Genomic DNA, 14894 nt, shown 5'->3' with positions numbered 1-14894 from the left:
GAAAACCCTGGGCAGCTTCCATATCTTCAGTAACTCCCAGACTTATAACTGCTCCCTGAACATCAGAGATGCCAACAGGAAAGATGGCAGGGTGTATTTATTTCTGTTGGAGAAAGTGGAGCTGGGGGATACTTGGGGAGACCAAGGGAGGCTTCAGCGTAATACTGGAGTCTGGGTTTTGTCATGACTCAAGAAGGGATTAGAGAGTGTGACAGAAGGATTTAGCAAAGCACAGCAAATTTATTAAAGCGATACTACTCACTCAAGAAGTGAGAAGGTGCGACCTCAGAGAACAGGATGCCCCAGTAGGGTCTGGATCGAAGTTTTGATTAAACATGGGCCAGGGGGTCGAATAGGGTGGCTCCCGGCTTCTGACACTGGGACTGCTGACATGGCTCATCCTTGTCCCTCCTCTCTGGGTAGCAATTTCTTTCTCCTTCTTTTTTCTTCCCTTCATTCATTCCCTTTCCTTCCTTCCATTTCTTTGTTTCTTTCTTCTTCTGCCTCTTCCTCCACCTCTTCTTCCTCCTCCACCTCTTCCTTCTTCTTCTTCTTTTTGGTCCCCTCAATTACAGGAAATTGCAGAGGAAGAAGGGGGGAACAGGTGGCCAGTGAAAGTCCCTTCTCCAACGTCCAAGCCAAGACGGAAAAGGGGTGGGGTAGGGCCGGGAGGCCTTTGTTCCCTTTTCTAACTTTCCTGCCACAAGGGGGCCTGTTGTGAAGTTCAGTTTCAGGTCTCTTTCTGAATGTGACTGTTGGGCTGGGCCCCGACTCAGAGCGCAGGAGTGGGGATCAGAGTGAGAGTAGATGTGCCCAGGAGCCTGAGGCTCAGAGGGGTGGTATCTTTGGGGCTGATGCAGAGGCCACTTCCAGAGTCACACCCTGAAATCCCCTCTCCATGTCTTGGGTTTCTTTCTCTATCCTTCCCAGCCCTCATCTAGACACCTGACATTCACCTCTCAGCACCTCTGGAGTCTGGCCATCCTGGGGCCCTAATTTGCTCCATGCCAGCACCCTGTGATTGGAGGAAGTCCCTCACCTTCTTCTGAACATATCTGCCTGGGTTCTGGGACAGTTCACTCATCAGAGATCACCACTGTCCTGTAGACAGGCATGAGCAGAGTTGGAAATACAGCCCAGGTGCAAAGGGTCACCAGGGTGGAAAGCCCCTGGGTCCCTAGCCACGGGCAACAGCACAAGCCCTCGCGTGACCACTCGCTTAACAACCCCACAGAAAATGTCCAGGTTTCAGCTGCATGTCAGCTTCAGGCCCAGAAAAGCAGCAATACCATGGCTGGCTTCAGGACCAATGCATTCACTGAGATCCTTTCCTGAGGCCTCAAGAGAAGTGTCTTCAGGACGGAAAACCCAGCATGGCTCTCTGTATGAAGCACCCCTGTGCCTTTCCCCACCCTCTTCTTTCCTTGGGCTTCCCAGTCTCTCCCTGAGCACACCCCCCCCCCAGACTTTTCCCCTTTTCTCTTCTCCCTCCCCCAGGTGCATTTCTTTGCCTTTCTTTCTCCTAAGCTCCAAGGGCCCCTGCTTTTGCACCTGTAACTTGTCTCCTGAACCCATTTCTTCTACAGCTCACTTCTTCTGCCACTGTGTCTCCCTAAATAAACTTTTTCTTAGAACTTGAGTCTTGGCTCTGAATTCTTCTCTTAGCCAGAACTCAAGAATGGAGGTTGCTGAGCTAAGGCCTAACACCTGGTGCTGTTTTGGCAGCCAACCATCCCATGGCCCTTGGCACCATGACAGCCACGTCCCCTGCCAGGTGCCTTACTAAGGTCTCATGTGACCACAGAAATAACCATTTCACTCAGTGTCTTCTGTGAGTCTGGACCATGGCATGTGGGTCATTGTGGGTAGTGGCAAAGAGTCAGGGCCTGGGGCACTTGGAGATGAGTCCTGGATTTTGGACAGCAGAGGGGGACCAAGAGGATGCTAAAACTGAAACTAACCTCAAAACTTCAGAAGGGCATGTTGTCTTCTGAATTCAGATGCTCCGCACAACCTGACCACGGGTGTCCTCTGTGAAAACAATACAGGAAGGAGAAAACTCTTCCTCTGCAGGGCTCTCTGATGGAGGGACAAGGTGTCTGTTGCACCTCAGAACAGACTCCAAGTCTTACTGTGGTTTGCATAGTAGGAGGGCTGAGATAAGAAATGCAAAGTACAGGTGCTAGAATGCTCCCTACCTCCTCCATCTACTGTTATCAGTTCCGCTTCTCACCACCATGACAAAGACCTTCTTCTCCAATCTTATAGGGACTTTCCACCCTCACTCCTCTGAGCCACTTGGAGGAATCTTTTGTTTTGGTAGCTGACTTCAACTTCTCAGCTCCCTCCCCAAGCGCCAAATTCAAGCATTGGGTATCGCCTCCTTATCCGTTCTCCTCACCCAGCCTCTTTAGTTTTCAATACTTTCAATATAATTATTTTCCCCAGGCAGTTTATTTGTATAGTTCCATATATTCAAAGGGTTTAAAAGAGGGTGTAGTAGAAAGTACCTCTCCCACCTCTGCTCCCTGTCCCAGATTCCTAGTTTTCTTCATGCGAGTCACCCATTCTAAACTGTATCTGATGTGTTCATCCAGAGAGTCTTGTGCATATATAAGGATACTTACATATCTATCTGTATGTGTAGATATAAATGTAGATTTTATGTGAGCATTTTTGTGTATGTATGAGCATTCTTTGAGACAAGCATCCTAGACACATTGATCTGTATCTTATTTTTATTTTTTAAAAAGATTTTATTTGGTTTTTTAGAGAGGGGAAGGGAAGGAGAAAGAAAGGGAGAGAAACATCAATGTGTGGTTGCCTCTTGAGCACCCCCTACTGGGGACCTGGCCCACAACTCAGGCATGTGCCCTGACTGGGAATTGAACCAGTGTCCCCTTGCTTCGCAGTCCAGAGCTCAATCTACTAAGCCACACCAGCCAGGGCTGTATCCCATTTTTAAATTAACAGTTATTCGTGGGGATCCTTCCATGTTAGTAGATGAAGAGCTTCATTCTTTTTTTTTTTTTTTGTACAACTGCAAAGCATTCCACTGTATATATGTATTACACTTTAAACTAAGGCATACTGATTAGGAAATAAAAACTTTGGTTACTTATAAATGACGCTACAATGAATAACGTTGTACATCTATTTTGTATCTGTATAAGTTTGAATTACTCAATAAAAGGACCCATACATTTCTAATTTTGATAGACATGGCCAATGGCTCTCCAAGAGGTTGTACCCATTTGCACCCCACTTCCCTGCAGCGTCAGCCTCTCTGCTTCTCTCCAACCTCAACAGCAGAGGGCGTTAGCGATCACTGTGATCGTTGCATTCTTACCGATGAAAACTTTACCTCACTATAGCTTTAACTCGCATTCCTCTTGTTAAGAACGACGGTGAGCATTTTATAATAGGTTCCATAGTCACTAGTATTTTCATCCTACCCTTTTCTGCCATTCTATGAAATGACGGTTCATATCATTTTTTTCATCGTGATTAGCTTAGATGATATTTTTTTAAGGATTTGAATAAATTCTTGTGATGTTGGGAAATAAAATCATCGGCTGTAATATAATTATGAATTTCCTTGCCAAGTTTATTATTTTCTTCTAACTTAGTTTGGTTTGGATTTGCCTCCAAATGTTATGTAGTTGAGTTTGTAAGTCTTGAATTCTAACTCATTTTCTTTAACTCTGGTCCCTATCCTACTTCAGTACCAAGGACAGCGCCAGCTCCCATTTGGAGAGCTGTGTCTTGGGGGGAAAAAAAGAGCGCCCTCCACCGCCCCCCATGGTAAAACTCCAGTAGGAGAATTGGGAGAGGCTTGGGGACCGATGATAATCAGGATAAGCTCCTTCTCAGACACCTTGCTGACGTCAAGGGGCGAGTAGGGACTCCAGCCCCCAGCTGAGAGGGTTCTTGGTTTTGCAGGAAATAATGCAAGGTGCGAGCCAGCATAGAGTTTTAAAGAGGAAGTCAGTATTTTGATCAGAGAGAATAAGCAAAAAAAAAGCCACCTAGAGACAGAGTGGTGGACTCTTCTCACAAAAGCAAGAAGAGAGACATCAACCATTTCTAGAGTTGGAGGTTGTATCTGTTTGTAGTTTCTATGGAGAATTGCTGGTATGGGGAACTAGAGTGTGTGGGGGAGAGTTGGGATTAACTTTGTCGTTTGCAAGATGCCTTTTGTGCTCCATTTTTCCTTTACAGTATGGGTAAGTGCTAAGGCATGGGCGAGCAACTATTAATCCAGCTCTGCAGGAATTTTCTTGTTCTAGAGGCTCGTTGGAGGAAGCCGTGTTCCACTTCAGGCGGCACGAGGCAGGCCCCTGACTTAACTTTCTTTAATTTTAATTATTCTATATAGTTCTCATACCCCTCTCCTCTATTATTGCCACCCTAGGGGACAGGGTCCTATACTCAGCTAGAGAGGGACTGTTCCCATACCCTTGGTTTCTTGATGCTTAGGGCAGACTCCACCCCTAATCTCTTCAGTATCCCTCCTTCTCTGGGATAAATCCCCATCCCCTCCTCCTGTACTTCTCCTGTACTCCTGTACATCATAGACAGGAAGGGCATCTCTCTCCGACATGCTGATTCTCTCTCTCTGTCTCTTGCTCTCTCTCTCTCTTCCTCTTCTTCTCCCTCACCCACTCCCCTCTTTTCCTCTCCTCTTTCTCTTGCTCCATCTCTGGCTGGTGCCTACGTAGAGATCTGGAAGACAGAGAACAGGAGCACGTGGTCCCTTACTGTCTGTTACTACCCCTAGCTCTGTGCCAAATCCTAAAAGATTTTTTTAAATGCACCTTATTGCCCAGAGAATGATGAAGAAAAGAACTATCAGGAGGTGGATGGAGGCCTTGTCTTGGAGGTGATGGAAGATATGCAATGTGGAGGCATATGAGGGACCTTGATTAGACTGGGAAAGCTCAGAGGTGTAACCTGAGAAATGGGTGACTGCAGAAACGACGTGATTAGGAAAGGGAAGGCAGGTGGTCAAATTTTTTTGGTTTGACCACCTTCCCTCACCCATGGTGAGGAGGGATTATGGAGGCCGGAGAAGCTGTGGAGAAAACAAGTCGGGATATTTTGTACTTATATGTGCTGGGCTCACAGGAACTGTGAGGAGGGATGACATCCAGTCATCTGTGATCTCCCCCTGAACCCAAACCACCCACCCAAGACTGGCACTGCAGTGAGGGTCCCAGGCTCAGTCCTAGACCCTGTCCATAGACTCCCTAGGGAGATGGATTTGAGAGTTCACCCAGTGCTTCCTGTGGCTGTCCAGGGTGCTCCAGCCTCAGGATGGGTCCTAGACAGAGAGGATTTGGTCCCAGGAGAGTCTTGGAATCTCAGTCCTCTGTACCTATGGCTCCAGGAAAGCATCTGGAGAAAATAGACCCTCAAACTCCACATCTCTCTACAGGGAAGTAGGGGCAGGGTTTCAGGGTTCAGAAGGAAGGAAGCATCCACCTGCTGAGGTCCAGGGGGAGACGAGCTCAGCTTTCACTTCCCCTGCAGTGGCCTGAGAGAGAGGGGTGTTCCTGTTGAAGGGAGAATTTTGGGGCAGAGACCACACTTTCCATCCAAAAGAGTCTCCCCAGTTCTCTTTCCATCCTGCAGTTGCCCTCACCTTCAAGCTCATCCGATGGTGCCAACGGAATCTAGACTATTCTTTGCAGCCCAGAGATGTGGATGCTGCCGCAGCCACAGCTGTGAGGGCAGCAGGTGTGCAGAAGAAGTTTCCGGGCAAGGCTGCTCTCAGAGACTCTGTCGGTCAGGGGGGCCCCAGAGGACAGTGCAGGTGTGTGAACATGTGACCTTCAGTCTGTGAGAGCAACGGGGGGCTGGCCTGTGCCTCCGGTCCTATTCTCCAGCCCAACCCATGCTTTTTCTGGACGAGCATTAGCCCACTTGAAATCCACCTTCGCATCCCAGATGGTGGCCAGCAGACGCCAGCATCATTCCCCTCTGGTCTGGTCACAGGCACTGTCAGAACTGGGGACAGAGAACCTGAGGCCAATTCCCACCTCTGTGGGGACCTACAGGCCCACAGTTGCTCTCTGAGATTCAGGGGAGTGGGAATACTTCACAACAGAGAGGGATTATGTGACATTTGTCTCTCAATATAGGGTGTGGTCTCTGGATGGGATACAGAGGGTATCCCATCTAGAGATGTCCCCAGGAAAGGTCCCCAGGAAAGAACCCCAGGGGCCAACTCTGCTGTCTTCCTACAACTTTCTTCCCAGCCCAGCCCTGCATGTTTACTGTGCTTTTGGTGACAGCACCTCCATCCTCCATCCCTGGGCTCTGAGGGTCACTTGAGACGCCTACCTGCCCCACTCACCACATCTTCCTTCAAATTTCACTTCCTCACAGGGCCTCCCATCTCGAATCTTTCCTCCATCACCATGCAGGTGTGTCCTCCCCTCCCTGAACAATCACAACCCACAAGCGTCTCCTCTCTGGCGCCTGGTCCGCCCACCTCTCCCTTCTAGGTCTTCCCCTACACTGGCCTCAGAGGGACCATGCTGGTCCCTATACAGCCCTGCCCCTTTCTTGTTTAATAGCCTTCCGTGGCTCCCCATTGCCTCCTGATAAAGCTGTAACCCCCTACGTGTCTGTCTTCTCTCACTGCTTAAACTAGTGGAAGATCAGGACTGATTCAAATCTTTTTTGTTCGTTTGCTAATGAATGAATGAATGAATGAATGAATGAATGAATGAATGAAATGAGGGAAGGTGTGTGGTGTTTCTGTTGCCTCTTCTGCTGCCTTCTCTGCTGCTGGTGCCCATATAGGCCACTCTGAGACTCATCCCTAGCAGGCCGCCTCCATGTGGGCCCCAAGGCCATGGATGTCAGGCACCTGGCCAGGTGAGACCTGCTTCTCTGGTGCAGACCAGTATGCCTGACCCCAGGCCTTGGGGGCTCTCCTCCTCCCTTGCTGCTTTAGCTAGGCTAGTCTCTCGCCTCCCCCGAGCCCGAGGGTTCACTTGCCACACGCAGAAACGGTGCTGGAAGAAGTTCCCTCTTCTGGCCTTGTGACTTTTTGTTCTCACCACACGCTTGTGACTTTTTGTTCTCACCACACGCTTCCGGTCTAAGCTTTTTCTGCCCTCCCTTATCTGCATCTTTCCATTCTCTTTCAGACGGGGCTACCGAAGGTGGACTGCCTCCAGGCATGAGGAGGGGATGCTGCTGAGGCTGCTGTTGCTCATGCTTTGGGGAGGTGAGTGGGCTGAGGGGCAGAGGGAACCCATGCGGGAGGAGGTCCTGAAGCTCCAGGCTGAGTTTCTCTCTCTCTCTCTCTCTCTCTGTCTGTCTCTCTCTCTCCAGGGCCCCTGGCTCAGGGTTCGAGCTCCTGGCTGAAAGTACAAAAGTTGGTAACAGTGCAGGAGGGCCTGTGTATCATAGTGCCATGCCAATTTTCCCATTCCTGGATGATCTCTACAACCCATCACATGTTTTGGTTTAAAAAAGAAATGACTATGAACCGCGATCTTCTAGTGGCCACAAACAAACCTGGACAGAAGGTGCTGGAGAGGATCCAGGGCCGGTTCTTCCTCCCCAAGAACCCCCTGCCCAACAACTGCTCCCTGAGCATCAGAGATGTCAACAGGAGGGACAGTGGGCTCTACTTCTTCCGAATAGAAAATTACTTCCAGAGTACATACTCCTTTACAGATGAGATGCTCTTTCTGAAAGTGACGGGTATGAAAGTGGCCCAAGGAAAAGCTGCAGGGGGTGGGGTACCAGAAAGACAGAAGTGAAGGCCCCTGGGGGTGGGGTGGGGACAGTGGAAACAAGACCCTGGGGCAGGCTGACAGCAGGCCAAGGGGCTCTAACCTCCTCTCTTCTCTCCAGTCCTCAACCAAACACCTGACGTCCTCATCCCGGGGACCCTGAGGTCTGGCCGCCCCATGAACCTGACCTGCTCTGTGCCCTGGGCCTGTGAGCGGGGCACGCCCCCCCTCTTCTCCTGGACGTCAGCTGCTCAAACCTCCCTGGGCCCCAGGACCCGCCTGTCCTCTATGCTCACGCTCACCCCGGGGCCCCAGGACCATGGAACCAACCTCACCTGTCAGGTGCAGTTCCCTGCAGCAGGTGTCACTGTGGAAACAACCATCCAGCTCAACATCACCTGTGAGTGCTGGGCCAGGGGTTTGAAATTGGGGTCCTGGTAGACCAAGAGGAAGGGACCCCCCCACACACACACACCTGTTTCCATGGCTCCTGAGGGGTGGGGAAGGGCCCAGTGCCTACATTCCTGTCACCACGGATGTTGAGGCTGCAACATTCTTCTGTCCCAGATGCTCCAAAGAACATGGCCACCCACATCATCCAAGGAAACAGCACAGGTGAGAAAAGACCTCTGCTCCCCAGGGCTAGCATGGACTCAGGGTCTAGGTGAGCCCCAGAGCTCCTAAGAGGAATAATACACAGGGGAAGCCAGCTATGGAGGTCAGATGAAAGGTACCCTCCTTGCAACATCAGTCTGTGGCCAAATGCAAAGGAAGCTCACACCCCTCTGGCTTCAGCCTTCTCTGTGATGTTTTACACCCTCCCGATTCTGCCTTCTCTTCTTTGGCCCATAACTGCATTTGTTTGTCGCCCATCTGCTGGACAGACAGCCTGGGCGACGTGAGGGAGATTGTCTGGGCCCTTCCTGAAGGGACAAGGCCAGGATGCTGCCAAGCCCTGGAGCCTAGTGTGGGACATCTCCAGCTTTTCTCGTTCCATCTCTTTCTCCACTTCTCCCTCCAAAGCCCTCAAGATTCTGCAAACCACATCCCTTCCCACCCTGAAGGGTGAGGCTCTGAGGTTGCTGTGTGTGGCTGACAGCAACCCCCCGGCAGTGCTGAGCTGGTTCCGGGGGTTTCCAGCCATGAACGCCGCCCCCATCTCCAGCACCGGGATCCTGGAGCTGTCTGGAGTGGGGGCTGGGGAAGAAGGAGAGTTCACCTGCCAAGCTCAGCACCCGCTGGGCTCCCCAAATCTCTCTCTCAGCCTCTCCGTGGTCTGTGAGTGTGGGGAAGCCTGGGAGCAGGGCACCTGGGTCCTGGGAGCGTAGAGGCACCACTGACCCTCCTCCTCGCTCCCCACAGACCCCCCACGGCTGCTGGGACCCTCCTGCTCCTGGGAGGATGAGAATCTGAACTGCAGCTGCTCCTCCCAAGCCCAGCCGGCCCCCTCGCTGCGCTGGCGGCTGGGGGAGGGTCTGCTGGAGTGGAATCCCAGCAATACCTCCTACACGGTCACCTCCAGCTCTGAGGGGCCCTGGGCCAACAGCTCCCTGAGCCTGCGCGCGGGGCTCAGCGCTGGCCTCAGACTCAGCTGCGAGGCGGAGAATGTCCACGGGGCCCACAGCGCCAGTGTCCTGCTGCTGCCAGGTCAGGGGCCTGCTGGGGGCTGAGGCTGAGGGAGGAAGGAAGGGAGCAGAGGGAGGATGGAGCTGCAGAAAGCGGCTAAGACCAGGAAGTGGGTGATTTACTAGAACGGGACATCTCTAGCCCCTCGCCTGAACAGAACCTACAGACGGTTCTGCAAGAAGGTGGGAAGACAGGACACTGAGTTTTATGAGTGGGTGGGCTCACGCTGAGCGGGTCCCTGGGGAAAAAAGCTCTGAGCCAGTCCCAGCCCTCAGCACCTGGGGTCCTGGAGCTGCCTCGGATACAAATGGAGCATGAAGGTGAACTCATTTGCCATATTCAGGACCTGCTCAGCTCCCTCCCTGTCTCACTGAGCCTCTCTGTGCACTGAGAATGGAGGGGTGGGGGGCGCTGGGGGGCCAGCAGCTGGGTCCTGGTGTTGGCAGCGGCAAGAATGGCACCAGCTGTTACACCAGTGGGGCCAGACTGGACCTGGGTTCGGCAACCTCAGTCCTGGAGTTCTGGCTAAGAAAGATTTCAGAGCCAAGACTCACACTATAAAAGTTTATTTAGAAAGTCACAGAGGTAGAAGAAGTGAGCCATAGGAGAAATGGGCCGAGGACACAAGTTACAGAGGCAAAAGAAGGGGCCCTTGGAGCTTAGGGGAGAGAAGAATAAAAGTAACTGCTTGAGGGGGGAAGGTGTAGGTGTGCTCCTGGCTCCCAGGAGGGAGACCAGGTTGGGTCCTTTGTCTTAAGGCAAGGGTGTCAAACTCATTTTCACCGGGGGACACATCAGCCTCGTGGTTGCCTTCCAAGGGCTGAACGTAATTTCAACTCCTTCCTAGTTAAGAAAGTTACAGTCACACAGTCCTAAAGTTATTTCGGCCCTTTGAAGGCAACTGCGAGGCTGACATGGCCCCCGGTGAGAATGAGTTTGACACCCCTGCCTTAAGGGTATATGTATCTGGAGACCTGAGGTTGGGGGAGGATCCCAATAGAATATGCCTCAACTTTCCAGGTGTGTCCTTCCAGGGTCCCGGTCTCTCCTGATTGGTTGGCACCAGGGCAGGGGGTCATTAGTCAGTGCAGCTGGTCCTGACCTCAGTCAGCCCTGGCATCCCTTGTCTGTTTCTGCTGCTTTTCTGGGCCCGGAGCGGAAAGAGAACCGAGGCCTAAATGCATTTGATGTGGGTCGGAACCTCGTCCTCTTGGGAGCTCAATGCTTAAGGGTTATTCTCTGGCCTACTTTGTTCCTTCCTCCTTTAAGGGGGTCTAACCCATGTGACTAGCAACATGCCGGGGAGAGGAGGCCAGAATCAGAGGAGGGTCCAAACTGCATGACAAGATGTTCAAGGGAAGGAAAGGTTTCCCTAGGGACAAGGTCCTTGTTTTCCCAGTTTGGTCTGTTGCTAGGCACTGCCCTGGTGACCTTCTGTGCCTGGCTGCCCTCTCTTCGCTGTGCTCATGGCTGTCTAACTGCCTACCACACTGGGGGGGCCCTAGTCCTCGCTCCCCGCACCCCCCGCCCCACAGCTGCTAGGACCCTCCTGCTCCTGGGAGGAGGGGAGTCTCTGCTGCAGCTGCTCCTCCAGAGTCCAGCCGATCCCCTTGCTGCCCTAGCGGCTGGGGGTGGGGCTGCTGGAGGAGAACCCCAGCAAAGCCTCCTACACAGTCACCTCCAGCTCCACAGGGCCCTGGGCCAACAGCTCCCTGAGCCAACAGCTCCCTGAGCCTGCGCGGGGCTCAGCGCCCTCCTCACACTCAGCTGCCAGGTTGGGGATGTCCACGGGGCCCAGAGCGCCAGTGTCCTGCTGCTGCCAGGGGTCTGTCGCGGGGCGGGGGGTGATGCCTGAGGAAATAGGAGGCTGTGTAACAAAATACTTCTCACTGAAACGCTTAAACAGGGAGGCTTATTGTCTCACAGTTCTGGAGGCTGGAAGTCCAAGGTCAAGGCTTCAGCAGGGTTGATTTCTTCTGGGGTTCTGGGTGTGTTGCTGGTCTCCCCTAGCTTCTGGGGGTTGTCTGGCAGTCTTTGGCGTTCCTTGGCTTGTACAAGCATCACTCCCATCTCTGTTCATGTGGCATCCTCCCCATGTCTGTGTGCGTGCAAATTCTGCATTTTTATGAGGACATCACGCATGTTGGATTACAGATCTGCCCTAGCAATCTCATTGTCATTATTACCTCTGAAAAGACCCTGTCTCCAAATAAGGTTACGTACCAAGGTATGGGGTAACGGGGGTGGGTATTGGAGGGTTAGGATTGCAACATAGGGATGTTGGGGGCACACAATTCAAGCCATAACTGCCCCAGAGAGATGGAGCTTTGAGAAGAGGCATTTTAAGGCTTGGGCGGAAGTGGCTGGAAGTGTAAGATCCTGAGTCCTGAGGTCAGGGAAAGGGAGCCGGGAAGGGAAGGGCGGGTCCAGAGCCTACAAAGCAACAGAAAGCTGAAGGACAGAGTCCTGGAGGAGGAGTGAGCTCATGGAACACAGAGACAGAAGCAGCCAGTGTGGAGGATGCTGCGGACTGGGGTTGGGGTTTACACGAAACTCAAATTATCTGCAGGTAAACCAGAGCCCAGGGACTGTGGGGCCATGGGAATGGTCGGGGGAGCTGGCATCATGGCCCTGGCTCTGCTCTCCCTCTGCCTTTGTCTCATCCTCAGGTGAGAGTGAGGTCCAGGGACAGAGGGAGGGGTGTGGGGTGGGGAGGGTTTAAGGTCTCTAAACTCACAAAACCTGAGCTGGAGGACCCTGGATTGGTGAGAAAGCCAGGAGCCATGGAAGGGAGGTTGAGTACTGGCATGAATCAGCCCATAATCATGGGCCAAGTGTGGCCAAGTAGTTTTTCCCAACTACTCCTGGTCCAGTCCTTGGGTTAGGGAAGCCCCTGGAGACAGGGCCCACCTCCACCCACCTCACTGCATGCTCTCCATAGGGAGTAGGGGTGGTCTGCCTACTCCACACCCCAAATAACCAGGCTGACATTCCCGGGGTTGTTTCCCTAGAGTGAAGACCCACAGGGAAAAAGCAGCCCAGCAGCTGCAGAGAATGGACAATGACGTGAACCCAGCCGTGAGCTCCGGCTCCAGGGTGAGTGACAGGACATAGCTCCCATTCATCATTATTCCTTTTGGATGCTGCCCTGCGTAGGGGCTTTTAGACACTTCAATGTTACATGTCCGGCATTTTCGGGAATCCCACAAGTGGTTAGTTTAAATCACTCGTTTAACTGCTCTAATGCCCTTGCTTCTGGTAGAATCTGCATGTGGTCCAATTGATTTGTTGAGGGGTATTCAAGCCTCATATGTCAGATTATCTTCTACCCTGGAATTTTTCTGTTTTTTTTTGTCCACATGCAAAAAATGCAAGTATCTCAGGTGTACAGTTTGGTGAGTTTTTGTTTTCAATCTGGTTTTTTTTCTTTTTTTTTAAGATTTTATTTATTTTTATTTTTAGACAGGGGAAGGGAGGGAGAAAGAGAGGGAGAGAAACATCAATGTGTGGTTGCTTCTCCTGCGCCCCCTATTGGGGACCTGGCTTGCAACCCAGGCCTGTGCCCCAACTGGGAATCAGACTGGCAACCCTTTGGTTCACAAGTTGGCACTCAATCCATTGAGCCACACCAGCCAGGGTGCTTTTTTTCTTTTCAAAGTTAAGTTTATTGGGATAACATTGGTTAATAACATTATATACATTTCAGGCATACAGCTTTATAATACAATATCTGTATGCTCTATTGTGTGCTCGCCACCCAAAGTCTAGTCTCTTTCATCAACACGTGTTTGGCCCCCTTTACCCTCTTCCTCCTCCCCTGAAGTCCCGTTTGCCCTCTGGTAACCATCGTTCTGTTGGCTGTGTCTGTAAGTTCATTTTGTTTGCTGCTTTGTTTTATAATTATGCGTGAGTGAAACCATATGGTTTTTGTCGCTTTCCCTCTAACTTATTTCATTGAACATGATACTATCCATGTTGTCTCAAATGACAATATTTTATTTTTTAAAAAATAGCTTCTCTTTAAGGGTTTCTGGTTCATGCTTCTGGAGCCTGAGAGTGTTGTGGGCAGGGAGTAAACATGGGCGAGGGGGTCTCCACTCTGTCTCCTAGGATATGCTACCCTTGCCCCTGCTTTGCATTTTAAAATATCTTCCATCCCAATTTAGAACTTGAAACATATGTGTTTTCTATTTGTTTAGTAGCTGCCTCCCCTAGAAAATCATAACCTACCTGAACAAAAGAAGACACTGTTGTTAAAAAGACTGGTAGTGACCTTGTAGCTCAGTGGCCCATTTACATAGATGTGTGTCTAATTTCTCTTAGTCTTCGTTTTACTTTTTTGTAAGGTAAATATGATCATAGCTTCCTCTCCCAGCATTTCTTAAAAGAAGATAATGTGCTCAATACAAACACTCTCTAAGGACTGGCCAATCTTAATTATTAAACATTTTAACATAAATGGACAGGTAAATGAGAAGAGTTCCACCTGTCCCAACCCCATCCTGGCCCTTGGCTGCTTTCTCCCGGACACCTTTGAGCAGCTTTGAGTCCTTGCTCTTTTTTCCACTCAGGTGCATCAGCATCCGTTCTTGACAGATAGCCCTTCAGCTCACCCCGCCCCTGATGGTGCCAGGCCCATCCAAAAAGAGGAACAGGGGCTCCACTATGCCTTCGTCAGATTTCACAATCTGAAGCTTCAGGAACAGGAAGGTGCCGATACCGTGTACTCAGAGATCAAGATGCACAAATGAGGAATTACTGCTCACAGTTCTGGAGGCCAGAAGTCTTCAATCAACGTGTCCGCAGGCTTGGTGTCTTCTGAGGCTTCTCCCCTTGGCTTGCAGATGGTCGTCTTCTCTCTGTGTCTTCACGTGGTCCTCCCTCTCTGGTCCAGATCTCCTCTCCTGATAAAGATACCACAGATAGTGGATAAGGCCCAACTTAATAACCTCAACTTCAACTGAAGTATCTCTTTAAAGACCTTATCTTTGCCCTGGCTGGTAGCTCATTTGGTTAGAGCATCATCCCAATATGCCAAGGTTCAGGTTCAAGCTCCAGTCAAAGCACAAACAAGAAGCAACCAATTAATGCATAAGTAAGTGGGACAACATATCAGGGTTTCTCTCTCGCTCTCCTTCCCCACTTCCTCTCTCTCTCAATAAAAGAGAAAGTGGCAAATATGTGAGCTAAAAGAAACAAATACTATTGTGAAAGATAATGATGATGTGTAAAGGAGTCAAACATAAAATATAATATTGAAATGCCATACTATTGTAACATAGTTCAGGAAAGTATAAATAGAATTTTGATCTGGTAAAGTCTTTATGTTATTCAGGAGAAAACAAAATGTTATGACAAGCTTTGATTTTGCTATTTTGCTGTTGCAAGCTCAAGGAAATTTCCTAAAAGAATTGATTCCAGGTTGATCATCTCCAAACTAGAAGTATAAGACGTTCTAGAAATATTTTCCAATCAAACCAGAGAGAGCAAGAGATGAGAGATTGAGGGAAAAAA

The 14894-nt window shown here is 50.6% G+C and overlaps 1 protein-coding gene and 1 long non-coding RNA gene across 2 annotated transcripts in view; one reads left to right on the top strand and one right to left on the bottom strand.

Moving 5' to 3' along the window:
* The window catches only part of LOC118999859 (uncharacterized), a 24314-nt gene extending 16377 nt beyond the window's left edge, over window positions 1-7937 (bottom strand). The window contains exons 1-2 of the long non-coding RNA XR_005069191.1: window positions 7858-7937; window positions 535-546 (exon numbers count right to left, since the gene is read on the bottom strand). This is a non-coding gene — a long non-coding RNA (uncharacterized LOC118999859). The remainder of the gene's footprint in view (window positions 1-534; window positions 547-7857) is intronic.
* On the top strand, window positions 7158-14894 carry LOC118999837 (sialic acid-binding Ig-like lectin 5). Its single transcript, XM_037064583.1, has 9 exons — window positions 7158-7240; window positions 7348-7722; window positions 7876-8154; window positions 8322-8369; window positions 8778-9032; window positions 9117-9401; window positions 11950-12049; window positions 12392-12476; window positions 13952-14894. Exons 1-9 carry the CDS (start codon window positions 7204-7206, stop codon window positions 14129-14131), a joined length of 1644 nt encoding a protein of 547 aa, XP_036920478.1. The 5' UTR covers window positions 7158-7203; the 3' UTR covers window positions 14132-14894.

The sequence above is a fragment of the Sturnira hondurensis genome, unplaced genomic scaffold (assembly GCF_014824575.4).
Source record: "Sturnira hondurensis isolate 20B ecotype Veracruz unplaced genomic scaffold, ASM1482457v3 Scaffold0015508, whole genome shotgun sequence".
In the NCBI taxonomy this organism is placed as follows: Eukaryota; Metazoa; Chordata; class Mammalia; order Chiroptera; family Phyllostomidae; genus Sturnira; species Sturnira hondurensis.
This window is presented reverse-complemented; position numbering and strand designations above follow the sequence as displayed.

Coding starts and splice junctions, on each gene's coding strand:
- LOC118999837 (XM_037064583.1), top strand. CDS start 7,204: ATGCTGCTGAGGCTGCTGTTGCTCATGCTTTGGGGAG. Junction 7,241..7,347: donor GTTGCTCATGCTTTGGGGAG/GTGAGTGGGCTG, acceptor CTCTCTCTCCAG/GGCCCCTGGCTCAGGGTTCG. Junction 12,050..12,391: donor TGCCTTTGTCTCATCCTCAG/GTGAGAGTGAGG, acceptor TTGTTTCCCTAG/AGTGAAGACCCACAGGGAAA.